Source organism: Mustela lutreola, chromosome 3, assembly GCF_030435805.1.
Source record: "Mustela lutreola isolate mMusLut2 chromosome 3, mMusLut2.pri, whole genome shotgun sequence".
NCBI lineage: Eukaryota > Metazoa > Chordata > Mammalia > Carnivora > Mustelidae > Mustela > Mustela lutreola.
In genome coordinates this window covers 202124124-202151173 of record NC_081292.1, presented here as the reverse complement: position 1 = coordinate 202151173, position 27050 = coordinate 202124124, and the positions used below count along the sequence as shown (strand labels likewise).

Here is a 27050-nt window from a genome sequence, read left to right as displayed (position 1 = left end):
CAGACAAAATGGCTCTACGGAAATGCTGGACGATCTGTGCCTCCAGAGTGAATCGTGAAGGAGGAGCCGAGAGAAGGAAGCCGGAGGATGTAAACAGAGATGAGCCCGAGGGAGAAGGCTCGGTTGTAGCCAAAGCCCCATTCATGCAGGTCAGAGAATACATAAACCTAAGTCGCAGATTTTTAAAAAGGTCTTTCTCATATTCTATTAATGATTAGCAGTCTATGGGGGGAATTAATTACTAAAATTAAGGAGTCATGCTTTCCAGGTCCATTTTATGGAGACAAGGCTGCCATAAACTGCTATAAACTCCATATAGTGTTGGAGTCCCTGAACTACTCTGAACTGAGCACCAGTCAGTTAACTGGGGGGAGTGGGCAGGTGCTCCTGAAGTGGCCTCCTCGCCTTGCGGGCAGGCACACTGAGCACTTCAGCTGGCATGCTTTAAAAGGGGAATGGAGAGCATCGGACAACCCCCTGAATTACTTCAGTGAAGTTTGGTGACGAGAGCGACTTTATTTAACTTCAGTAATAATTTTCCTTTCTTTGGAGAATTGAAGGATGTCATTCAGATTCCAGAACAGCAATACAAGTGTCACAAGTTTTGGGGACACTGCCAGTTCAGCCACCTGTTAACCTCCTGCTTTCTCACCACCATCCTCCGTGACCTCAATATCATACGATGACTCTGCCCACGTTGGGTTACAGTTCCTGGTCTCTTTCATGTCCCCTCGGGCCTTCCCTTACCCCCATTTAGGACTTGGATGGGCTCCACTTACAAGATATGGAACTCAAATCCTCTTTAACTATTCTATTTCTTCATCTCTGCCTGCTCTCTACCCCCATGAAGACATCATGCTCCCCTCCAGCTCCTTCCTATTTTCTCTAACTCTCCTTTCTTCATCCGTTTCTGGCTCTGCCTCCTCCTCCCGATCCTAAGACTAAAGGGATCCCGGCTTCCTCCATTCCCTTCTCTACTCATGCTATGACGTACTATCTCCTTGGGTGACCTCACCCTTTCCCAGCCTCCAAGATCCATCACCTGTATGTGAACAAGGGAGCCTAAGTTTTTTCTTCTATTGTCTTCTGCTGTCCCACGTGGGAGGATCGCATGCTCCATCACTGGTTTTCTCAGACTGGTGGCACCAAAGGCTCAGAATCACCTTCTCAACAACTTGACAGTTCAACCTAATAAGCCGAGTCCTTCTGATGTCCCTCGTAACAATAATAATCATTTCCTGAGTGCTTGCCACATGGCCAGAACCATTCTAAGTAATTTATATGAGATAACTGGTTTAATCCTCACAGCGGTTCCATGAAGAAGATGCTACTGTTTCCCAAATTTTACAGATAAACAGGCACCCAGAGAGGTTGTTTCTGACTATGTTATTCCTGAAAGTCAAGGCTAGAATTGCCATCCAGGCACCCTAGCCTCAGAACTGAATCCGTAGCGATGCTTGTCACCTCTGAACCAGGTTTCAGTTCTTACCCTTGTCTTCAACTCCTCCAACTCCCACCCAACCAAATTTCATTGATTTTCTTTCTGCAATGCCTGTCTCTTCTGTTGGCTGTCCCCCTCCCCTGTCCTCAGTGCTCTTATCTAGATGAGTTTTACTAACTTCCCAGTTATTCTCTAATTGTCCTCTGTCTAGGCCTACTCTACCTGAATTTTCTTTTTATAAAAATAAAATGTTTTTTCTTCATCTGGATATAAAAATAACACATCTTAAGTATCACTATCAGAAGATTAAAACAAATACACAAAAATGAAACAAAAAATACAAATCATAATTTTGCCTCCCCGCAGTGATCATATATTGGGATATATTCCAAGTACTTTTCTCTTTCTATGTGTATAACCCAGACACATAACTTTTTTAAAATTAAAAAACTAGATATTTACTTATTGCATATTAATTTTTTCAATGATAACAGTAGGTATTACTAGCCTTTTTCATATTTGTAAATCTTAAAAGTAAATATACTTATGCATTAGTTTGTATTTTTCTAATTACTAATGATACAGAATATTTTCATAGGTTTAATGGATATTGTTTTCTCTTTCACGACCTGCCTTTACACACATTTTCTAGTAGGTTATCAGATTTTATCTTACTGGCTCTTATGAGCTCTTTATATATTAAATACATGAACTCTTTGCTCATCATGTATAATGTAGAAAAATTTCTCTGAATTGTTTCTCTTTCAATTTTGTATATGTTTGGGTTTGTTATTTTTAGTTTGTTTTGTTTTGCCACATAAACATTTAAAATGTTTATGTCATCATATATATAATTTTTTTCCCTCCTGTTTCCTTCTCTGGTGTTCTGTGACCGGATTACTATTTCTAATGCTCAGTTTGGATCACATGACCACTATAGTGACTAGTGGTCCTGTAGCTTATAAAAGCCCAAATGCCTCAGCCAAGCTGGCAAGCCTTCTTCCTTGGTTCAGTCACATTTCAGCTTGTTCCTGGCTCCTTTTTTTCACACAATTTCTGCTCCCTTCAAGCTCAATAAATCATCATTCTGAAAATTTGTCTCCTATTTCCCACTATTAAAAATTATAAGAAAAAATGTAAAAAGATTATAGTAGTGAATAGGGAATCCTTAAAATGGATTTATCCAGTATTCTTAAAATTAAATCTCAGGAAGAATCATTTTTCAAAAGCAGAAGTAGAATACACTGGGACCTGGATTCCTGTGTGCCGGGGAGAAGGGAAGCTGAGGATGAGTACGAAGTCCCTTGAGCACGTGCGGAGATCCCATTACAATCTAAATGCGCTCAAATTGATAGCCTGGATGGTGAGGGCCGTGCGCAAGTTCCTCTCGGTTATCTGTTACACAGAGCTAACTACTGGCCTAGAGTCGAGCCAGAGTGTTTCCTATCTGGAACTCCCAAACCCTTTGTTCATGTGGTTCTCTCTATCTGGAATGCCCTCTAAGAGTCTCTCTCTCTCTCTCCTCATCTCAACTGGTATCAATCTCCTGACTCTCACCTCAAAAGCAAGCTTCGTTTTTGATCCCCAAGCAGGAAGCGCTTGCAATATTCTGTTACTCTCTTGTGCCACTCATCACGTTCTCTCTCATTGCATGAGAATCTGAGTTCACTATTTCCTTACCGTACCGTCAATTCCTTGAGAGCAGAGCTCATACCTCATCTTGGAGTTCTCCCTCAGAACCAAACAGAGGGTGCTAGATAGTCCTCAGTCAGTTTGTTGCATAAAGACTATCAGGACCTGCTGACCACTATTAGGTCAATGTTACACTACTACAGTCACTACCTACAGTTTACTATTGCAAAGTATCTGAGAAACTCCTTGGTGGGCCGTGCCATAGTTGGAACAGACCTGACATTATTGGATTAGGCTTTTCTTTGATTCTCAGCAGCTCTGCCATATCAGCTCAACATCCACCTCAGTGTTAGAAACTAGGCCATGTCAACATCCCTGGGAGCCTGTATTTGTTCCAGAACATTCACTAAGCTACCAAAGCATGTGGCTAGAACCTCCCAGGGCCTTCCAGCAGGTCCTACTACTTCTGCAGTAACAGCACAGCTCCGTCTCTGTGGCATGCCAATATAGGACACGGCTATGGAGGTCAAGGTACTAAAGGTTCCGATTCTAAAATAGGACCCCATTTATAAGAGTTGATTTTGCTTAAAAGGAGGCGCAATGCAGAGGTATCTGGCAGAGAGAGAGTCACAGCGTGTCATACCTGGATGTTAACATCTGCCCCGTTGTTCACTAATAGTTCAAGACACAAAGCACCGTGTGTGGAGGCAGCAGCAAAATGCAAAGGGGTGAACCCGCTGTGGTTGGGCTGGTTCACGTTAGCACCGTAGTCCGTCAGCTCGTTCACCACTGCATCCTGCCCATTGTAGCAGGCCAGGTGGAGGGCCGTGTTCCCGTAGACGTTGATTTCGTCGATCTGCAATGAGTCCAACACAGGGTAGGTAAAAGCACTGGAGTCTCCTTATTGCATTTGTGGTTGGGGCCAGAGGGGCAGAGGGAGAGGGAGAAAGAGAATCTTAAGCAGACTCCCTGCTCAGCACAGAGCCTCAGCCCGGGGCTCCATCCCAGGATCCGGAGATCATGACCTGAGCCAAAATCAAGAGCCAGACGCTTAACTAACTAAGTCACCCAGGGGCCCCATACACCACAATTTAGAAAGCTAAATGCTGAAGGTAAGATGAAGAACCCTAGCGTGTCCAAAAAATGATGACTATGTATTACATGCAATATATACGTTTAAATATTTCTCCATGTTGATACGGAAACTTAAAAAAAAAAAAACAACTTAAAAAATGATAATGTTTACAAAATCTTAAGATTCTGGTTTTTTAAGCCCAAGTTTCTGATTTTTCGTTACGTGCTGTATGCCCCCATTGCCCTCCATCAGTTACCCCTGGAAACTCAAAAAGACAGGCTGCTAGAAAACAAGGTGGTTTTTACCCTCTTGAATTAAAATGCAACCAGGATTTAATCTCAGAACAACAGAAAACCCACAGAGGCGCTTGGGTGGCTCAGTGGGTTAAGAGTCTGCCTTCAGCTCAGGTCGTGAGCTGAAGGCTGCTTATGGAATCGAGCCCCGCATCAGGCTCCCTGCTCAGTGGGGAGTCTGCCAGTGGCCCTGCTTATGCACTTTCTCTCTTGTGTTCTCTTTCAAATAAATAAATAAAATCTTTAAAAACCCAACCCAACATTAGAAAAGCCACAAATACACCATGAGTTGACGCACTCATCACAGCTCACCTCTACCCCCAGATTCAGGAGATGTTTGACCACGTTGATCTGTCCATTGGAGGCAGCGGCGTGCAGGGGGGTGTAACCCTTCTTATCCTTACACGTCACTTCTGCCCCATGGCTGACGAGCAGGGCCACGACGTCCAGGTGGCCTTCACGGACAAAGCAGCAAAAAACACCGGTAACCTTGTTAGGATAATTTGATGATCTAGTCCACCTATATCACAACCATTAACGTTTACTACCACCGACATTTTAAATAACGAGGTCCTGCCAATATGTTAGTACCATAGCCTAAAAAAAGAATTATGTTAAAATGAAAGCAATGTTTTTAAAAGCAGCTCCTATTCCTTACTGTAAAGTCCAACAGGGACAATTTGGTTTGGAAAAATTCATGAAAAAAAAATCAAGTAATCAGAATCACAAACACCATATTATTGTTAAATCATATGAAATTGCAACTGCTTGACTTTTTTTTTCTTTTTGGACCACAAAAATGACAATTTCATATGGTTCAACTTAAAAGTGTTCTTGTGAATTACCGGCTAAACAGAAGTCCTCCCAGTTTCAACTGCTGTTGGCATATTTTCTAGAATATTTTCCTCTGTACCCCATCTTACTATATATAGTACGATAAATGGATCTGACCTCTATATTGTGACTGAAGGTTGCTTGATGCTTTGGTGCATTGCTGTGAATGTGGTTGATAACTGAGGGGTAGAGGATAAGTACTGATTCCAAGGGTCTAAGATGTGCACAGGGGTGGGTATGAGTATGTGTGTGAGAGAGAGAAAGAAAGTCATGGAGACAGAGCTGTGCTTGGTTGGGGAGGGGGGAGTTGGGTGTGTCTGTGTGAGATAGAGACAGAGAGACGGAGAGAGAACATGCTTGGTCATGGCTCATTTTATTAAAACTTGACATTCTTCCCCCTAAGACTTATACATAGAAAAATTATTTTCAATGACTAGTGGTGCTATCTTAGCTTAACCAGTGCTATCTTTTGTCTTCTGTCCTGGTATTGTCCTTTATTCCTTAAAGATAGTCACCTACGTATTTTTTCCTATTTGTATCCTGATGACACACAAAATAAGGACTTGACTTCTTTAAAGCAATTCTACGTAAATGTTTTAAATGTACATCAGCGAGAACAAACTTGAACCCCAGGTTCTTTGAGTCCCATCACACACTAGTCTAGTGTGTGCTCTGCCTAAACAGCAGTCTGGCCAATGTCTCCTGGCTCCAGTCCCGTAGGTACCATGCAAACATCCAATCTGCCTCCATCAGCTGAAAAGCCCACACTGTCTTTAAAAACAAACAAAAAAAAGATAACGCTTGCAAAATCTTAAGATTCTGGTTTTGTAGGCCCAAATACCCATTCAGACTCAACCACCACACATAATTTATTTCATCCCTACCCAACCTGTTCTCTTTCTTCTCTCCATCATTAACATTATTGTTGTTTATGATAATAAAAGGCCTGCAGGTTTGTTAGAAAGGATTCGGAAAAGGCAAAAGCTGTTAAAAGGAAACCAAAACCATCCATAATCGCCAATCCCTTGAGATATTCAGCTAACATTTCAGCATATGATTTATTCTAAATTGTCAATATTGCAGATTTCTTTTACAAAAATAAGGATCATATTATCCACACTGTGTTACGATCTGTTCTTACTTAACACAGAATCTTTCGATGTTCACAAATACTAATGACACCATCACTGTAGTCACTGCACAGTGTCGCACTGGGCAGCTCGTCATCATCCCCCGACACGGTCGCCGGTGGACGGGTGTCCAGGTGGTTTAGAACTTGGGGCTGACACAATCTCACCTGCTTTGCCGATTGCCGGACATTCTCCGGTTAGAAATACAAAGGAAGGACCTCAGTTCTTCACTGCTCACACGTCTACGCTGAGAATAAACTCAATGAGGCCTATCCTTTGTCAGCGGCATCTGCGCCGACAGAAGTGAAAAAAACAAACCACAGACATGATACTCCTTCCTTCCTCTCTCCCAGCCGGCCGGCAGAAGTGAGGCCCACAAGGCCAGGTTCACGGGCAGGAGGGTAGCGGGAGAGAGGGCTCTATGCACGCCGGGAAAGCGGACCGAATCTGAACTCAGCGGGATTGCAAGCTGGGAAAGAGGTGCGGCTGGCCCAGGAGACAACCGACGTGCTAAGGGCCAGCCCGGCTTCTGCAGTCACCGCCGTCCATGTCCCCTGCCCGCTCGGGGACCGCTCACCCATATAGGCCGCCCAGTGCAGAGCACGCCGGTCCTTCTTGTCAAACGCGTTGATGTTCGCTCCTTTGGCCAAGAGTAAGTTGACCATCTGAAAGAAGACCAACATGCAGATAATGTGAGTCCGGGCCACATCCCGTCGAAAGGCAGGTCCGCGACCTGCAGCTCAAACATAGGACGAAGCCAGCGTCCCCGACAACCCCGTGGCTCGTGTGGCAGAGGACAGGACCGAGCTGGCGGCTACTCCTTCAACCCCGGGGCCATGCACTGAACACCAGCTGTCGCTGCCCCAGGTCTGGCGTGCAGCCAGGAGCATCTCACAGCCTCTAAGGGCCTCAGCAGCACGACCGGGTTCCACGTGGGGCCGAGAGGGGCTCTGGGGGGATTTCTTGGGCCCAGCGGGGAGGGCGCTCACCTCCACGTGGCCGTTCAGAGCGGCGTGGTGCAAGGCCGTGCGGCCCCCGCGGTCGGAGACATTGACGCTGCTCAGCAGGGGAATGATCACCTCCGCGCACTTCACCGCCTTGTTGGCCGCCGCCACGTGGAGCGGGGTCTGCCAGTTCTTGTCCCTCGCGTTGACATCGGCCGAGTGCTTGATCAGCACTTGCACGGCTTCCTGCAACACAGGCGGAGTTTGCAGGCGTCACCGACAAACGCTCAGGCCATACTTACTGGAGAGAAGCTGCTTCGCCGGACTCCAGAATTACAGGGAGGGAGGGAAGGCTCCATGGCCTCACGGGCGGCTCGGCCTTCTGAGAAAAGCAAGGCGATATGGGATAAAAACCAAAAGAGTGGCACAGAGGAGAACAGATTCGCTTTATCTTTCTTTTTTAGGCCAAGAGCCCCAGCATGTCTTCAAAACCAAATAAACCTTCTAAGCCTAAGTTTCTTAACACAGTGTAGAGTAGCCCGAGGCCAAAGGAGAGCGCTCCTGTGCAAGTGCACACACCAGGGCAAATGTTAACAGATCAAAAGATGTCCAAGGAATTTCTAAACTTGGAATGTTTGTCAATAAACCTCCACCCTCCAAAGCCAAAGGCCTCAAAGTCCTTCGGTCATTCTTGGATCAGTTTATAAATTGTTGGTTCTCATAGCCAACACCTTAACCCTCCCTCTGTGATCAACGGCAGTCAGGGAAGGTCTATTCCTACCTCAGCTGGAAGCTACGAGACTGTTTCATCTTTTCCCAACCGTGGATAGTGGGGTAGCTTCTTTTCTACTGCTGAGTCCCTTTACCTCTACTGAGACCTACATTTTTTGTTTTCCTTCTATTGACCTAATCAGCTTATTTGCCCCTTGAACTATTACTCTCAACCTTGGCCGGGCAATGGAATCACCTGGGGGGCTCTTAAAATTACAGATGGCTGGGGCTCCTGGGTGGCTCAGTTGGTTAAGCGTCTGACTCTTGATCACAGCTCAGGTCTTGATCTCGGGGTCACGAGTTCAAATCCTCAGTTGGGCTCCACATTGGGCGTGGAGCCTACTTAAAAAAAAATACAGGTGGCTAGTGCCACGCAAGGGATTCTAACTGTCCTCAGGATTTCTGTAAAGGGCTTTGTTGTACATCTAGGACTGAGGACACTCTTCTGTTCCACCAAGAAAATGGCAGAGCTTCTCTCAAGACGGGAATGACTGTTGGTTATTTCTCTTTATTTCTGGAGACATCCCTAGAACCAGTTAGAGGGATTCCTGTATGAACATCTCAGTGCAGCATCAATAAACCAATGAAAGGCAGTGAAAGAGGCCACACTCCTGCACCCTTCATGGACCGAGAGCTCACCCCTGTCCACCTTATTCCTCACAGCCCGGAACAATCCAACCCACTTTATTATGCAGGTACATAAAGTGCCTAGCAAGTAGATTGTTTGAACTCTTAAAATTGAAGTTTTTGGGGTGCCTGGATGGCTCAGTGGGTTAAAACCTCTGCCTTCAGCTCAGGTCATGATTCCAGGGTCCTGGGATCGAGCCCTGCATCGTGCCTTCTGTTCAGCGGGGAGCCTGCTTCCTCTTCTCTCTCTGCCTGCCTCTCTGCCTACTTGTAATCTCTGTCTGTCAAATAAATAAATAAAATCTTAAAAAATAAAATTGAAGTTTTTATCAGGGACATACATAATGAAGGAAAAAGAATATTCTATGGGATCCATCACAGCAAGATACTGAGATAAACAGCTAATGTGGACAGTAGAATGAGAGTGCAAAAAATTCCGCTCTTCAAATTAGAGAATACAGTTTAAATGCACAGTAAGACTCCATTTAGATGCTATAAACAAGAAACCCATCAGGCCCAGGCAAACAAGCAATTTGTTCAAATTACCAAAAAGGAAAAAAAAAAAAAGGATATATGGCTCCCATCCTCAGCAAGAAAATAAATTAATGATACTAACCATTCCTGGGGCCCCCTTTAGAGTGAAATGGGTGTTTGTATGTTAATGCTCAGCTACTACACGCAAAACACTGTGGAAGACTGAAAGAAACACAAGCCAGACTCCGTTCTAAAAGCCAGCTGGGTGAACAAAAAACAAACAAGAGAAAAGCAAAGCCACAATATAAAAGTTTAGATTAAAATAAGAAAAAAATGATACTTTTGCCAACTTTGGTCTCAAAAATTGTGAGGTTTATGCAGATACGTACATACAATCTATTTTGACATGGGATGAAATGACTGGAACCTCCGTTTATGTTTATTTTCTTAACAAAGGAAAGCACTGTAGCTGGTATTTAACTCTGGGTTGGCCCTGTGCCCTCAGTCCGCTCCACAGAGGATCCTGCCTCACAGGATCCGAGATGCCCTCCATGAAGAGGGGGTTCCACATGCGGAAGGGGTGACACTTGTCCCCCCCGCTCCTTCGCTCTGAGTGCCCTGAAATGCGCAGTGACGGGCCTGACAGATCTATCTACAGATTGTGATGTGTACACTTAGACCAAAAGCATCCCAAGTGGGCAGGATGTATGCAAGGAACCTGATAATACAAACTCCAATGTAAATAACGTGGAGTCACAGAGCTGATGCTTCTACTCTGAGTAAAAGCTTTCTATACATTACAAGGTCAAAATAATGACAAATTTAATCCGATCTGACTAGAGCTTGGCCAAAACAGAGGAAAATCATCAGTAAGTCTATTAGTTACATGGTTATATAAGACTATGATAAATGAAAAGCCTCACTCAAGTATATTGTGATACACCTGAAATATTAGCTAATAATAATAGTTTCTACATGTAATTCATAAATAAATGAGATGCACATTGAAGATGTCTGCTGAAAAAGTTTTGCAAAAATATAGCCAAAAAGTCTGGAGATAAGCATCATAAACCAATGCTAAAAAAGTGGTATCATATCCTCTCTGCATATTCACAGCAAATGTCAATATATACTATCATTTTTAATACCTTTGCCTTGTATATTATGTTACTATACTGATACAGATGATTGCTTGGCATTACATATTACGTAAATTCAGACTAGACTAATGAAACCAGAAATACACAGGAATATTTCACAAATTTATCTATTTGGACATAAGACCAGTGAGTTCGTGAAAAACTTTTTCTTCTAAGGTAACAAAATATGAATACTTTTAGAGTAACTCAGACTAGGTGAATCAGGTATTACCTAGGAGAGGCCCTACTTTTATTTTGTTTTATTTTTATTTTTTTAAGATTTTGTTTATTTATTTGACAGATCGAGATCACAAGTAGGCAGAGAGGCAGGCAGAGAGAGAGAGGAGGAAGCAGGATCCCTGCTGAGCAGAGAGCCTGATGCAGGGCTCGATCCCAGGACCCTGGGATCATGACCTGAGCTGAAGGCAGAGGTTTTAACCCACTGAGCCACCCAGGCACCCCAAGGCCCTACTTTTAAATGAGCATTTAAGGATTATTTGCATTTCACACAAAGTAACAAGTTAAGCAAAGAAAATACATATGTACATGCCCGTTGCAGATTATATATAGATAAGTAATATCAGAGTTTGAGAGGGAGGCTACCTGTGTTCTTAAAATATGTGCTACCTCTAAAGCTAGTTTAATCCCAAATAAATTTTTGTCTGCTTCTGTAAAAAAAAGCTTTATTGGAACATAGCTCAATTTACTGGTTTACATGTTATCTATGGCTGCGTTTGGATCGTAAGAGCGGAGTATCTGTGACAGACAATACTACATGCGGCCATCAGAACCTAAAATTCTTACTATCTGGCCCTCGATGGAAAAAGTTTGCAGACTACCCGGGTTTAGCTCCTTGTCTGAATTACCACAATCTGCAAATGATCAAATCTGGTTAAAATAAAATTTTGCTCTTTTCCAGCAAGGAAAAAGACTGTTTTAAGTCCAAACAGTCTTGAAGGAGGGCAAGTCTTCTTAAGAGAATCGGAGGCCTCTGTGTTCGGCTCCTGCTCTGCCATGGTGGGTCTACGGTGAATTTGGGAGCGGGAGGTACTCAGCTGCATTTCTCGGCAAAACAGAGTGAGCGGCATCTGGAACTCGACGGGAAGGAAGGGGTGAGGACAGAGAGAGAGCAGCGAGAGGGCTAGGGCATCCCAGGGCAAAGGTGTTCCTCTGAGGGAGAACAGAGTCAGTTCACCACCAGGGAAGGGCAAACTGATGCATCGGTTAGACCAGCACGAGCAGGCTGGTGCTTAGGCAACCCGTGAGTCTCCAGGAATTCTCCAGAATCACTGGGAGAATACTGGACTTTGCACGTGGTTTCCAGCCAGTTATTTCTGTTTAGAAGGCAAGGTGCCCACGACCAACATCTGAGCCACACCTAAAAAGTTAGCCAAGGAAAAGGTTCAAGTTCGTTGATCAGGAAGTGACAAAAAAATAGTGGAGAGCGAGGGCCAGCTTTACCACCTTTGTCCCTCCCGCCCACACTCAGTGTCATAGCTCAAGGAGGCTGACAATAACCACTACTTCTACCTGCCTACTTTTATAAAACGTTTTAACTGCGGCATTCCTCATTTTTACTTTGATATCTGCTTAGGAAGAGAATTGCATCGTTTTCATCTTACTTGACAAGAAAGGGCTATATCAAGAAATACTTATTATACAAAGGAGGGTATCTTACTTAGTTTCCAAAAATTAACTTTTTTTTTTTAAATGAAAATATAAGCAGTCTAAAATGATCACGGAATCAACTTCAGAGACCTATGGGATATAGAAGTAACGGGCGTCATCGGCTCTGACCCCTTGATTTGATGGGCAGTGCCATGTTATAGGCAAGGGCAGTGATCTGTCAGCCACGCTGAGTAAGAGCCCGGCTCATGTGCTTTCCGCTAGGCCACAGCTCAGTCGAAGGACAGTACCAGCCAGGCACACTGACATATTTTTAAATGTTAACTCTCCTTATTTAAATTTTTTAATTCTGAAGTTTCACCCTGCCAAACCTGCTTAACACACTAATAGAGATTTAATATATTACTTCGGGAAAAACAAAGCTTTGCTTTAAAAAGATCATTTCCTCTTCTAAAATTGCCTCTTTCACAAATTTTAATCTTGGAAACACTTTAACTTGATTTCAAGAGAGTGAGATTTTATGGCTATTTAGGAAATTCATGATTTTTGTATTCAAAAGAAGTCTCTCTTTTCCAGGAGCACACACTGGCTAAAAATTTAATGTCTAGGGGCTACTCTGACAGAAATTTGCAGGGTAAAAAGAAAACAAGTATGAGGGAAAGGAAGCTGAACGCTTTCTGAATCAAGAAAAGATACTTAAATAATGCTTCTCAAACTACCTGCGGCGAAGAACCAGTTTTTAAAAAATTATTTCAAACCCATCATGAGTCAATACTTTTGTAAAATACAATAAAAAGTGGGGCACCCGGGTGGTGCAATCAGTTAAGCGGCCGCCTCTTGGTTTTGGCTCAGGTCGTGATTTTAGGGTCTTGAGATCAAGCCCCGCTTTAGGCTCTGAGCTCAACGCAGAATCTGCTTGAATTTCTCTCCATCTCCCTCTGACCCTCCCACTCGTGCTCGTTCTCTCTCAGACAAATAAGTAAATCTTTTGAAAAATACAATAAAATGTAATTAGTAGAAGAGACAAAGGGAAATTATGAACTCAATTTTTTATTATTAATTAAATATGGCAGGCATGATACGACTCTGTCCAAGTGATCTAAAAGTTTCTCAATGCTTGCTCTTTTCATTAGTCTTAAGACAAAAGCTCACATTAGTCTTAAGACAAAAGCTCACAGGCTGAGAAGAACACACAAACCGACTGTGACACTGTGAGTCATGCCCTTCAAAGCTTTGTTTCTCTTTTAGTGAATAAACACATGTGGGGTCCAGCATTTCTCCCGGACGGAGGCATCAGCCCAGTCAGCATCCAGCATTCGCACTGCCCACCTTCTCGGGTTCCGCCCGATAGAAGGCTGCGCTGTATCAATCACGGGAATAACAGGGCAGAAACTGTCATGGGATGTCACACGGAAGGGAACTGGGGACGGCATTTACAGTCAGCTTATCTCCACTTTTTATGACCTTCTCTTTTCACAAAAGGCCACTCCGACCCTGTAATAAGAAGTAGAAACAGACCCCGTGGCACGTGGAAAAGATGAGAAGAAACAGGATGCATGTGTCTTAAAAACCATGGCCCTTAATATTTGTCTTTTCCCTCTCGAATGTGCATCGTATTTAAGTGGTCACAGATTACTCATGGAAAAGTAATCGTTTATGACTATCCAGAGTCCTTGCAGGCATAAATGATGTCAAATTCTATAAACTGTAAGTGGCTTTAGACTGGGGTCTGAGTCTTACACAATTTTCTGTACTCTCCCCAAAGCCTGGCAGGTGCCTTACACATACCATGTACTCAATAATTTGGATAGAATAAATATATTGGTATAATCATTAGCAAACTCTCTAAGTAATGATACGCAAGTATTAACAAGACATTTACCATGGGCTGCTGTCCTGGAGGCAACACTCATGTCCTGAAGGCATTTACTCTATTACTGAGATCATCTGGGTCTTTTATCCTCTATCGATTAGAGCAATTTCGTATTCTGTAGGAACTGCATGAATTGGTACCCAATTAATTCATTCAATTAATTGAAAATTCCTCCAAAAGTACTCATTATTAAATTAAACTCGCCCTTTATTATTAGAATTATTATTAGAGTACAATTACTCTAGCAACTAGCAGAACAAAGGGGACTCACTTTGGTATATGAAAGAACTCTGAGGGAACTATTCAAGAAGTGCTGGCTTTCAGAGGAAAAAAATGAAACACGGTGAAACCAGAGAGAGAGACAATCCCTAAGAGACTCTTAATCTCAGGAAACAAACTGAGGGTTGCTAAAGGGGAGGGGGGTCTGAGGGATAGGGTGGCTGGCTGATGGATATTGGGGAGGGTATGTGCCACGGGGAGTGCTGTGAATTGTGTACGACTGATGATTCACAGACCTGTACCCCTGAAACAAGTAATACATTATATGTTAATTAGTTGGATTAAATAAATAAATAAATACATAAATAAATCTCAAAAAAAAAAAAAAGGAAGAAGAAGAAGAAGTCCTGGTTTTCAACACCGGGAAAGTCAGACACTGAAGTATTCCCAGTCTTCAATCTCAGCTCTCAGAGTGTGGTATATAGACCACCTGTGTCAGAATCTTTTTTTAAAAAAAGCAGATTTCTGGGCCCAACCCTAAGCTTCATCAAAATCTCCGGAGATGAGGCTCTAGAACAGGTACTTGTGACAAGCACCTCAGATGACTCGACTCCACAGTAAATCTGAGTATCACTCAGCTACAGTCCAACTAATAGGTCCTAAAATGCTTACTTTCTTCCCATTCGAGGTACTATGTTCTCTATGTGATCACCTTTTTATAACCCTAAAGATAATTTAGGGAAAGCAGTAACATTCTAGTCTCCCATGTAATTTTCCTAATCTTCTTGTCTACTGGCATTTAGCTCACAGTAATGACAATGTTTTTTTAGAGAAGGGCGGGGGGGACATGAGTTTTAAAATTTAAACTGTAAGATAAAATGCTTATCCCGCTCGGCTCTGGGAACTGTTTCTGTGCTTGTTGGGACTTCTGTCTGGACAGACAAAAAGTAGACCCATTTTAGTGGCTGGCACAGTTTCCGTCAGGGCGCTCATGGGAGCTGAGGGAAGCCGCCGAGCATGGTGGTTAAGAGAGCAGAGTCTCAAGTTACATCCTCCTCTGCTTACTGGCTGCGGCAAGTGAGGCTCGTTCCCGGACTCCTCTGAGGTTACGATTCCTAAATTAGGATGAAGAGCGCTATCAGTCTCTCAAAGAGTGGCTGCGAGGTTAAAATGGAAGCGTGCACAGAAAGAGCACACACTAAGTGCTCAATAAATGCTCACTGTGACAACAAACATTTGGACACAACATCCCCAATGCTCTAGCCTAAAGACAGGATACAATCATTTTTAACTCCGCTAGCCAAAAGACAGCCTCCAGAACGGGAAAGGAAAAAGTTCACCAAAGAAGCTACTCCCCGGTCACTCGAGAAGAAAATGCATGTGTGAAAGGCCAGCCGCATTTGGACGTAGGCCACAGCAGGCTGTGTGCCTGGTTGTCTGCCCTAAATACCGTGTCCTAGAAGACACACTTTGCACCCTTTCCAGCCCGGGGAGCACATGTAACCGTGCCTTGCATCGAGCGGCCTTCAACAAACATGTATTACACTGGCCAGGTTCGCATGGATTTAATTCCTGTCCCCAGGGCCGCTCTTTTCCAAGAAAGAAAACCAAAAAGCAGCAAGAATAAGCTAAACAGGAGAAATGATATGAAATAACTCACAATGCTTCAGAAAACTCTCCCTGGAAGGCCCAAATCTTGTTCGTCTATGTTATCTAGAACTGCACAACTTGTTCCCCTAATATTCTGGCAAGAGACTCTTCATGTCTTCTCACAGTGGGCGCCGTCGGTGGGGGGTTGGTGAGTCAACGGCCGGTGCTGCTTGGCTCCATTACTCGTTTGGCTGTGTCCTCCCTGGGCACCCCAGACACTCCTGGGCAGGGGTGGGTTCCGGATCGAGAGGATTGGGACTGGGTCGGAAGGAAGCACACGGCACAGCCTGGCCAGTACCAGGAAAAGGCCTGAAGGTTTATCTCCAGAACCCAATCCACCTTGGATCATTTTCAGTGGGTATGGCCCTGCCTTGTTCTGCCTTCCGGTCTGTGTAGCGCTTTTCTGTCAGGCATGGGTGGATGTTTAATCAGTAAGATGATCTGATATGCCCATTGCTATTACAAGCTCAGGAAATAAATTTAGCAATGAACATGATTTTTCCAGACATAGAAATTGGACCATAAAATTTGCCTAGATGGAAAGAAAGCTCAGAACTCTTGACTTATACTGATAGCTCTGACTTCCACGGGTACCTGTGCTGGATACAATTTTGACACTCACCCTGCTGGTGCAGGTTCCAGTGGCTTAAATGGCTCCCAGGGCTACACTTCAGAAACAAGCTTCAGATCGGCTTACCTTGCATACGTGCAAGATGACTGCCACCGGCCTTCTCTGTGGTGCAGACTAGTTCTACGTTAGCGGTTGTACAGAGAATCAAGTTAACCTAGCTTATGTTATTAGAACGACAGTCTTTAATGAATCACTCAGAAAACAGTTGTTTAGGGGCACCTGGGTGGCTCAGCAGGTTCAGCATCTGCCTTCGGCTCAGGTCATGACCCCAGGGTCCTGGGATCAAGCCCCACATCGGGCCCCTTGCTCGGCAGGGAGCCTGCTTCTCCCTCTTCCTCTGCAGCGCCCCCTGCTTGTGCTCTCTCTCTCTCAAATAAATGAAATCCTTTTCAAAAAATTTTTTAAAAACCCACTATAAACAAAACAATTGTTTACCAAGCAGCCAAGATCCTAGAAACACAATGACAAGCAGTAGGGGCGGCACTCACTTCAAGGAACTTACTATCGAGAAGGTCTTTTTAATTAGAATAGAATAACAATTTCAGGGGTAGTTTTATATAGTTCCAACTTAGCCTATGTTGGAACTACGTTGCTCGGGATCTCTGCCCCGGTCCTGTTGAACACAAGAGCACTCTTCATGCATTCTGGAAGGCAGGACGAAAGCACAGGCTGATCGCTGTGCTGGGCATCTGGGCTGGGGCAGTTTGCCTACGTCGTCAGCGACCAGCCGGAGCCACGTGCTGGCACAAGGCATCTCCGGTGCATCTTCAGGCCTTGCGGTATCTCCCTCCATTTCTCCCACCCTTGGGCCACGTGCCTGCAAGCTCTAAGGTGAAGCCCGCAGCCGTTTTTATCCTCCCCCAGCAGCAGACCCTGCCTGCTGGGACTTCACGATCACACAGAACCAGGGGGACAGCCTGACACAAACTTCTGCAGCAGCTCACACAATCGTGGAAGGTCTAATTACTATAATAAATATCTTATCTTGGATCTCCCTCGGTGCTTCTGGTCCCCTGATTGAACCTGGAACCATCAATTACCTACAATTTAGAAGCGAAGGACTTTGAGGACAGTACAGAGTTTATAAGCCTTTCAATGAAGAAAGGGTTTTTAATTCATATTCATATAAGTAATACCGGTGTTTGCCAATCCAAGCAATGGGCCGACGTGCCAGCTCTCACCTGAGCGCACAGCCTTCGGCAGCCAGCTGTCACAACACCGGCCCAAACCTTCTCTGCTGTTTCCCCAGCAAGCCCATTTCTCTTGCCTCAGCTGTGACGTAGGGGAGGCACAATGTATAGGCAGTAGTATCCGATTCAAGGAAGCAAGAAATCTGAATTTAGAACTGCCAGGCACAGCAATGTGCTCACAGTCAGTTCCAGTGATGGTTACAAAGACCCAATGTTCATAAGAAACTTTTCAACTTGTTGTAGTAGATATTAATAGGAAGACATCCTCTTTCACAAGTTTATATATGACCCTGATTATTTATAACTCAGGGTCTGTGTTTAATTCCTTCCCCGCCAAGAGACACCTGAAAGGGATTTTTTTCCCCCAGCAAACCTGCAGAGGGAGCTGGTTCCTTAGAGAAGCAACAAACGCCTTTCTCCGCTAGACTGATCCGTCACTGGGTTGACTGAACTCACCCTAAAGACACATAAAGAAGGCAAGCGGATGGTTGCTGCCATGGATGTTTTGGGGACTGAAGCAAGTAGCGGACCTAGCAAAGGGAGAGAGCACTTGGGAAAGATCCCATAGTTCTGAACTCATCTAGTCTTCTGTCTTTCTGTCCCACTAGACTACGTGCCTCCTAAGCACAAGGCCTGGAATATAGGAAGTGCTTAGTGAATTTTTTTTTTTTTTTAATTTAAAAGACCTGGTTCTTGTTAAAAGAGGAAACAAACCCATATTTTTCAGAAGATCCTTAAAAAGAAATTTGCTGAAGATCACATGGTCTTAAAAGACCAGGAAATACTTCTCTGAAGGAACTGGTCTCATGAAGCTGGTCAAACCAACGCAAGCAGCCACTGTCCCTGCTTTCCCAGGTAAAACAGAAATGACCATAAGAAGGTTCTGGATTCCCCAGAGTTTAAGCCTGGCAACTTAGGATCGTTTACCTTCCTCATTCCCTGGGGCCCTCAGAAAAGAGAACACAACCCACACCTTCTCTTTTTTTCTTTCTTTTTTCTTTTTTTAAAAGATTTTATTTGTTCATTTGAGAGAACATGAGAGCTAGAGAGAGAGAGAGCACACGTAGAGGAAGGGGAAGACAGATAAGCAGGCTCCCCGCTGAGTAGGGAGCCCAACGCGGGGCTCAATCCCAGGCCCCAGGATCACAACCTGAGCCGAAGGCAGATGTCCAACTGACTGAGCCACCCAGGCGTCCCAACACAAACCACAACTTATAAAAACTGCTCAAATCACACAGCACAGCAAGGAAGATTATGAGCACTGAGAAAAGTGTCAGATACCAAGTATTTTGTAAAATTTCCAGACAGTTGCCAAAGAAGAAAAGCTGACACTGGTGACAGGCACCAACCCCTGCGACATTAGCAGGCACCCTCGGCAACCGCACTTGCTGCCAGACAGACCTGGAGACCAGCACCTTCTCCAGTAGCAGAGGAGTCATCTGGTCAAATCCACCACAAAGACTAGTCATCCAATGACAAGTGCCTCTTGGGTAAGAGCCTCTGGTCTCCCGGGATGGTGAGCGACCCCTCTGACCAGGCTTCAGGGCTCACAGTCACCAGCATTCCCCGCCACCCCTCACCCACACTGGTTTTCTCTTTCATCACTTTTACTTTCCCTGAACCAGCTGATCCGTCCGCTGTAGCGTCAACAACCCTCCTCTCAGTTCCTAAGTGCTAGACCAGACTGTAGGAATCATGATCATCTAAAACCATCTTCACCAGCATTTCCAAAATTCAAAATAAATTCTTGCTTGAGCACCTACCATGGACCAGGCTTGGGATACACCAGGGAACAAAACACAGGTCCCTGCCCTTACAGAGCTTCCATTCTGGTGACACGTTTGCGGAACTCGGGATGTTCACAGGGGACTGACGAGCTTCCTCTCCCTGCTGCCCCGCCTCGGCCTTCTCAGTGAACGGCCCCACCATCCACCCAGGGGCCTCTCTTCTGCCTCACTCTCCTGAGGTCCCAAATGCTGTCAGGTTCATACTTACCCTGTGACCACACCCCAGCGCTCAGAGGACCCCCAGTCCTCTGCCATGTGACCCAGCCTCTGCCATCAGACTTACCTCCACTACACCCCTTGTTCCGAATACAGCCAGCTGAACCCGTCATTCATTCGTTTCCATGTCCCTTGTCCTCTAGCATGTTTGTCCCCCTGCCTCCCTCCTTCCCCTGGCCTGGTAAGTGCCTACTCTTAGAGGTACTAGATTAAATAAGATAATCACTCACTTCACTTCTGGAGGCAACAGCCCGGTGCAGTGGGGTCAGCCACATGTTGTCCTTGGCATTGACACGAGCTCCTGGAAGCAAAAGCACAAGTTAGAGGCATAATTCAGGGGAAATTCTACTCATGGGATATCGTGTGCTCTCATCTGCCTTGTACAACCACCCTATTTCATTTTCTTTTCTTTTGTATCAGTCATGTACTTTCTAGCCACCAGACAGAAGGACAGACCCACTTACAGTAGAAAAATTGAAATCAGGAGCTGAAAATGGCACAAGAATTGGGAAAAGACTAGACGAGAAGTGCAATATCTCATTGGATAGGAGACATAGTGGTAAAAAGGCAGAGATTCTCCAGGAGTAGGGTCATGTAGATCCTGAAGAATGAAGAACTTTGCAGGTATGTGTGTAATGTAAATATATATGCATACATACATACAAGATATATGATTATATACAAATTTTATCCATAAAATACATAGTCACATACATTATTTTTAGTCACTAAGTAGACTTAATCTCACAGGGCACACAATGGCCTTCTTGGCAAGCTGTCCAAGACGAGCTGCGTTCCAACAAAGGTGTACTAGAGGTCAGCTGGATTTTAAACCAATCTTATAAAGTTGAGTTTGATGAGACTTGATCTGGGCTAAGAGGATTCACAGAAATCTGTTCTTTCCAAGAATCTTGATGATTTCCCTGGCACAAGCCAGATATCTTGGAAGCAAGCAGCTGGCTTCCATGGAGCTTTGGACAGACGTAACATGAAGCCTATGCAAGTTGCTCAGAGCTTCTTCCACTCGGAGCGGGGGTGGGGGCAGACAGGTTCACATGGGTCAGAACCAACTCACACTCAGGGATGTGCCCTCACACTCAACTTTCTGGAACCCACGTCACCAATCGGGGGACAAAAGCTCCATGTGAATGGATTCCAAGAGCAGAGAACGCCTTCCTTCCGAGATAGACTCTCAGTTCCCCATGAGTGCAAGCCCACCACATCTCCAACTGAACCACAGAAACACCCAACATCAGCTTCCTTTTGGGGGGTTCAGGGTTTTGTTTCATTTTGTTTTGTTTTTAAGATTTTATTTATTTGAGAAAGACAGTGCACATGTGAGCATGAGTGTGGGGGGAGAGAGAGAGAAACAGACGCCCCACTGAGCAAGGAGCTTGAAGCAGGACTCGATCCCAGGACCCTGAGATCATGACCTGAGCTGAAGGCAGACACTTAACCCACTGAACCACCCAGTTCCCCCAGGTTTGGGGTTTTGATCAGTCTTTTGCTCAGATGGAAAATTTTTTGAAATAAAAGGAAAGGATAAGATAAGTATGTGTGATATCTTTGTAGATGTAACAAGAGGAACCTATGTTAGCCTCAGGCCAACAAGGAAAGGCGCTCTGGGAAAGAAGACTGGAGGGATGAACCAAAGGAACCAGAAAGTAAGGCGGGGGAGGGAACGTGCACACAGGATGCCTATGGAACAAGGGCCAACAAAAGGAGTCCAGTGGAAGCAGGACTGATTCAACTCTGTGAGCCCAAGGACAGCTGAGAGCTGAAAAGTAGAAACTTATTTTTTAAAAGTGAAAGAAAAAGGCAACAGGAGACTTTCAAGGGTCCAAGTGAGCTAGAGGGGCACCTGGGTGGCCCAGTCGGTTAAGTATCAGACTATGGGTTTCCACCAGGTCCTGATCTCAGGGTCTTGAGATCAAGCCCAGGCTCCACCTGGGTATGGAGTCTGCTTAATATTCTCTCTCTCCCTCTTCCTCTGCCCCTCCCCCCACTCACTGTCTCAAAATTTAAAAAAAAAAAAAAAAGTGAGCTCAAAATTCAGTTTAAGCCACCAGCTAAAAAATAAATACCAAATCATAGACCTTACAATATTTTTCTGTTTAACTGAAGAACAAACACCATCAACAATATTGATTCTAGAAAACAAGAACATAATATTCCCTAAAACAAAGAAAAAATGTCTCCCCCTACCCCCGCCATTCTGATTTCATTGGTTTGAGATGGGGCCAGGCACAAATAGTTTTTAAAAGCTCCTCAAGACCCAAGGTTATTTTAATATGCTGTCAGGGTTGAAAGCCACTGAAAAATTGTTGTTTAGTTTATCAAGCTTCAAATCCTACTTCTACTAACTCCATCCAGGCAGCTTACCTAGGAGGCTCAAGCCCTTACCTCAGCAGGCTCAAATGAGATCAGCGTGGGGATGCTAGGAATCAAAGGCAGTAGTAGGTATCTCCCTCCCCTGGAGCAGGAAGTCCCGGGTTAACTGCTCAGGAGTAGACACCCTAAAGGGCTGGGTGCAAGTCTCCTCCCCGGGGAAGCCTGCCTCAAGCTTCCCTTCGCTCGCCCTGTCCATTTTTAAGAAACTTCCTGTCACAAAGTTGAACCAGTCATCTGAGAGGGACAACATCTGAACCACAGCACACTCTGGGTCTGAGCTGCCACTTGCCCATCCACACGATGTCCTTCTCCCCACTCTAGTCATTCCTTCCTTCAGCACGTTTAGAGGAAGGAACACGATGTGGTGGAAGGAACAGATACGACACCTGCTACAGGTACCGAGTCAGCTCAGACTCAGAGCCTCAGAGTCAGCGCTGTCCGGTGGGAATGTGATGGAAGCCAGGGAGGCAATTTTAAGTTTTCTAATAGCCACATTAAAAAGGGGAAAAGAAAACAAGTAAAATTAATTTTAATCATATATTTTACTTAACTCAATATATCCAAAACATCATGCAATCGAGTTGAAAAGTTATTGAGGGCGGGGCGCCTGGGTGGCTCAGTGGGTTAAAGCGTCTGCCTTCAGCTCAGATCATGATCCCAGGGTCCTGGGATCGAGCCCCGCATCAGGCTCTCTGCTCAGCAGGGAGCCTGCTTCCCCTCCTCTCTCAGCCTACTTGTGATCTCTGTCAAATAAATAAATAAAATCTTTTTTAAAAAATTACTGAGGGAATTTACATTCTTTTTTTGTATGCAGATGAAAAATGTGTATTCAAAAATTCAAAAAATTCAAGAAAAATGTGTAATCAAAATCCAATGTGTGTTTCATCCTTACAGCACATACGCACCAAACCTGGCCACACAGCACATACTCAGGAGCCATAGCCGGTTTGTGACATGTTTGACAGTGCAGATCCAAATGCTATGCAGTAGAGGCCAGACTTGGAGACTCATTGGCTGAGGAGCTCCCTTTAGTTCTAAAGAGCGGGGTGCCTGAGTGGCTCAGTGGGTTGGGCCTCTGCCTTCAGCTCAGGTCATGATCTCAGGGTCCTGGGATCAAGCCCCACATTGAGCCCCGCATTGGGCTCTCTTCACAATGGCGAGCCTGCTTCCTCCTCTCTCTCTGCCTGCCTTTCTGCCTACTTGTGAATACAGAAAAATCTTTAAAAAATTAAAAAAAAATAAAGAGTTACAATTCTATTATTACAGCTCAGCGACAGCTAGGAGCCTTGTTCAAAGTTGCTGACATAATCTGAGCTCTTACTCTGTACTTACTAACACATGTGTAGTCCATTCAATAGGGAGATGCTATTACAATGCCAATTTTGTAGATGAAGGAACAAAGGCCATGAGAATTAACAGTCTCCAGGCAGCCAGCTAGGAAGGGGCAGACTTGAACCCAGGCAGTCTGACTTCAATGCCCAAGCTCCTGGGCACTGCGCTTCACTCCATCACCAGCCATTCAACCAAACATGGACGAAGCTTCCCTTTCACTGTCCCCATCTTTCTCTCCACTCCTTACACTCATTCCTCTCTCCCTCTGTCCGTCTCTCTCTCTTCCTCCATTTTCGCATATCTATTTTCAAATATACTGTGTATATATTCCCTCTTGATTTCATTTCCTTCTTTCCCACCTTTCTCCTTTTAGCGTCAAGCACTGGTTATAATAATATGAAACAGAAATACACATTTTATTATTCATAGTCTTTGAGAGAGTAAATTTTGCATTGCATGTGCATAAACTTCAAAAGCTAATGCAAGAAGAACCCCAAATGGCAAGATGCCTAGAAAAATAGACTTCTCAAAATTCAAGAAGGAGAGGCATAGGAAAGCAACATTAACATACCATTTCACACCCATAAAATTGGTGAAAATTATAAAGTAGGGCAATGCTGAGAGTAGGCAAGGGTATGGAGAAACACTAAGACGTCCTACAGGCGGTGGGAGCATGGACTGGTACAACCGCCTTCGGGAAGCAGTTTGGTTCCACCTAGGAAAATTGACAAGACATGTGCCCTACTACCCAGCACGCCCCAGTTGTATACCCTGGATAAACTCTATTAGCAATAATTGCGCCTCGGATAAACCTCATTGGCTACGATACTGCCACTGCACAAAGCTTACCCTAGACAAACTCTATAAGAATGTTCACTGCAGCATGTTCATAATAGCAAGAAACTGGAATCTTAAGTGTTGGTTGAAAGGAAAATGGATAAATACGTTGTGGTATATTCGTACAATGGAATGCCCCCGTCATGGAAATGGGGGGACTGAAGTTTTATCTATACAGACACAGAGGCACTTCAAAAACACAACATGAATGAACAAATGAGGTTGCAAAGTATTACCTATGGCATAATGCCAGTTATATAAAGTTTTTAAATTTACAAAAACAATTCTATACGTGGTTTGTGGATACACAGGCATGAAATACAAATGATAAATGTGGCTAAAGAAACAGATACCCATTGTGGATAGTGGTTGTTTCTAGGGAGGGATGATGGGAGAAAGGCTGAAGGAATTCTGTCAAGTGGGCTCAACTGTGTCTTCAATATTTTATTTAGGAAAAAGGTATGAGGGGCACCTCGCTGGCTCAGTTGGTTAAGTTTCTGCCTTCAACTCAGGTCATGATCCCGGAGTACCAGGATCGAGCCCTGCGTCAGGCTCTCCATTCAGTGGGAGACCCTGACCCTTCTCATACTCTCTCTCTCTCTCTCTCTCTCTCTGACTCTCTCAAATAAATAAATAAAATCTAAAAAAAAAAAAAAAAAGATACAAACATGGAAAAAATGTTAAGATATCTTAAAGCTTGGTGTACCCAGGTATTATATCGTTCTCCATATTTTCTGTGTTTGAAATATTTACTATCAAACATTCTTAAAAAAGCTAGCACATTTGAAGTGTTAATGTTTCTTCATAAAAATGGGGAGGATTGAGATGCTTTTTCTTATACTATTTTTTATTCTCAGTTAGTGGCCCTTTTCCTTGGTAAAAATAAAACGACGTCTCCCTGCATAAAGTAGCCCAGTCATAGCCTCTTCCAGGACGTTCCTAAGGCTCACCCCAGGAGAGTAAAGGATTAGGAACCACAACTGCTGATGGATTCTAGATAACCTTGGTTGCACAGTCCAGTTCGAAAAGAAATTTTCAGGTTAACAATGTGTTCCTTCCTGGTCTCATTGTTCCTTCTCGTGCTCTCTTCCCTCCGCAATCACTGTAGCTGACCCCACAGGTAGACCCCCAGCTACAGAACAGAGGCAAATCCGCACACCCAGAAAAGGTGGACCACGAAGTCCATGACTATCCAAAGGTGAGAGAGCTCTAGAATCTGATGGAATCTTTCACCGCCTATCCAAATGTCATCTTATCACCTCGTTTTGAATCTAAGTATCACAACCCAGTAGCTCCTCACCAGGCAGACCACGAGGAAACGAACGAAGGGCACAGTGCCTGTGTGTGGTACCTGCCCAGACCCGCGCCCACCTGCTCTGTCCACTGTGTGTTGACATCTTACCTTTAGTCTCCCTCTACCTCCTCCTGCCCACGATCCTCCCTCCCTTCCTCTCTCCTTCTCTCCCTTATACACACAACCCATTTCTGTCTTCGTGTGGGGGCGCTAGAATGCTCTGTAACATGTTTCTAAAGGAAGTGACTATGGGTTAATGTTAAGATGAATCCTCATGAATGTGTTATAAAAGGTTAGTTGTGAAAGTAAAATGCTGGGAACTTTGAGGATAGACAAAGAAGAGTTGGTTAAATAAATCCTTATATAGCCATATGAGGTAGCTGTGGTGATTTAAAAGAATTCCTTATAATGTGGAGAGATGTTCACAAACTACTGTTATGGGAAAAAAGCAAGTACTGAAGTAGCCTGTATGCAATGGGCCCACTCTGTAGAAACACTGAACGGTCGAGAAGGATGAACCACAAAAGCCCCAAGATCACTTCCTGGCCCATGGTAAGTGCTACCTAACGCTTGCTCGCTATTAACAGAGCAGAGTCAGGGACTCGGGGATAGAAACTGGGGCATCAGCCAATGGCACAATGTGCCAACTTAGTTCTAAGGCCAGGGCAGACCTAAGTTAACAGTTGCTCATTGAAGGACGCTTCTTGGTTAAAAGAGAAATTCCTTAGTGTCTCTTCCATTGAGCCGGTTTGAACAGCAGCTATGAAAACCTGCCTGCCCCGATGAAAGGCAACAGTCCTGAGTGAAATACGTCAAGCAGAGAGAGTCAATTATCATAAGGTTTCACTTCCTTTGAAGCATAAGAAATAACATGGAGGGCATTGGGAGATGGAGAGGAGAGGGGTGGGGGAAGTCGGCGGGGGAGACGAACCATGAGGGACTGTGGACTCCGAGAGACAAACTGAGGGTTTTTGAGGGGCGGGGGGTGAGCCTGGTGGTGGTATTAAGGATTGCATGGAGCACTGAGTGTGGTGCCTAAACAATGAATCTTGGAACACTGAAAAGAAATTAAAAAAATAAAGAAAAGCAAAAAAATAAAAATAAATCACAATAAAAAATAAAACCTAAAAAAAAAAAAAGAAAATCAACATTCCTGTTTTACTTCATGTTTTGATCATATGAATAATGCATGAATGCACTGTTTGGGGTTTTTTTAATGAATTCACATATTTGGGTAAATTCCTCTTTAGTGTCATCCTCAGTGCTGGATTCTTCCCACTTACTGGGAAAAAAACCACTGCTCTGAGCCCGGTGCATAAGCTTCCAGTTTCTTTAATCCCTTTACATGCCAATCTGTGTACCATGGAAAATTGAGAGAATGAAGCTGAGTGGTCAGTACAATATTCTTTTTGTGTGTTTAAAACATTATGCAATAATTTAAGAAAACCGACATCTCTGTTGACACAGTATGAGTCCATTCTTTTTAATTACCACGGGTATTCCGACACACAAACACATTATATTTTTTAGATACTCTCCACATTGATGGGTATTTCATTTGTTTCCGATATTTCTTTATACAAACAGTGCTGCTGTGACCCTCCATAATGTGATTCCTCATCCAAACATCAAGCGTTTTCTAGG

At 44.2% G+C, this 27050-nt stretch overlaps 1 protein-coding gene and 1 pseudogene across 7 annotated transcripts in view; both read right to left on the bottom strand.

The window, feature by feature from the left end:
* ANKRD44 (ankyrin repeat domain 44) overlaps nt 1-27050 on the bottom strand; it is a 318146-nt gene that overhangs the window by 127870 nt on the left and 163226 nt on the right. For all 7 annotated transcript variants that reach the window (XM_059168514.1, XM_059168518.1, XM_059168517.1 and 4 more), the window contains exons 4-8: nt 19783-19853; nt 7395-7595; nt 6983-7070; nt 4754-4896; nt 3717-3929 (exon numbers count right to left, since the gene is read on the bottom strand). In XM_059168514.1, coding sequence (XP_059024497.1) covers nt 3717-3929; nt 4754-4896; nt 6983-7070; nt 7395-7595; nt 19783-19853 — 716 coding nt within the window. The remainder of the gene's footprint in view (nt 1-3716; nt 3930-4753; nt 4897-6982; nt 7071-7394; nt 7596-19782; nt 19854-27050) is intronic.
* LOC131828282 (U4 spliceosomal RNA) lies at nt 23950-24121 on the bottom strand (annotated as a pseudogene).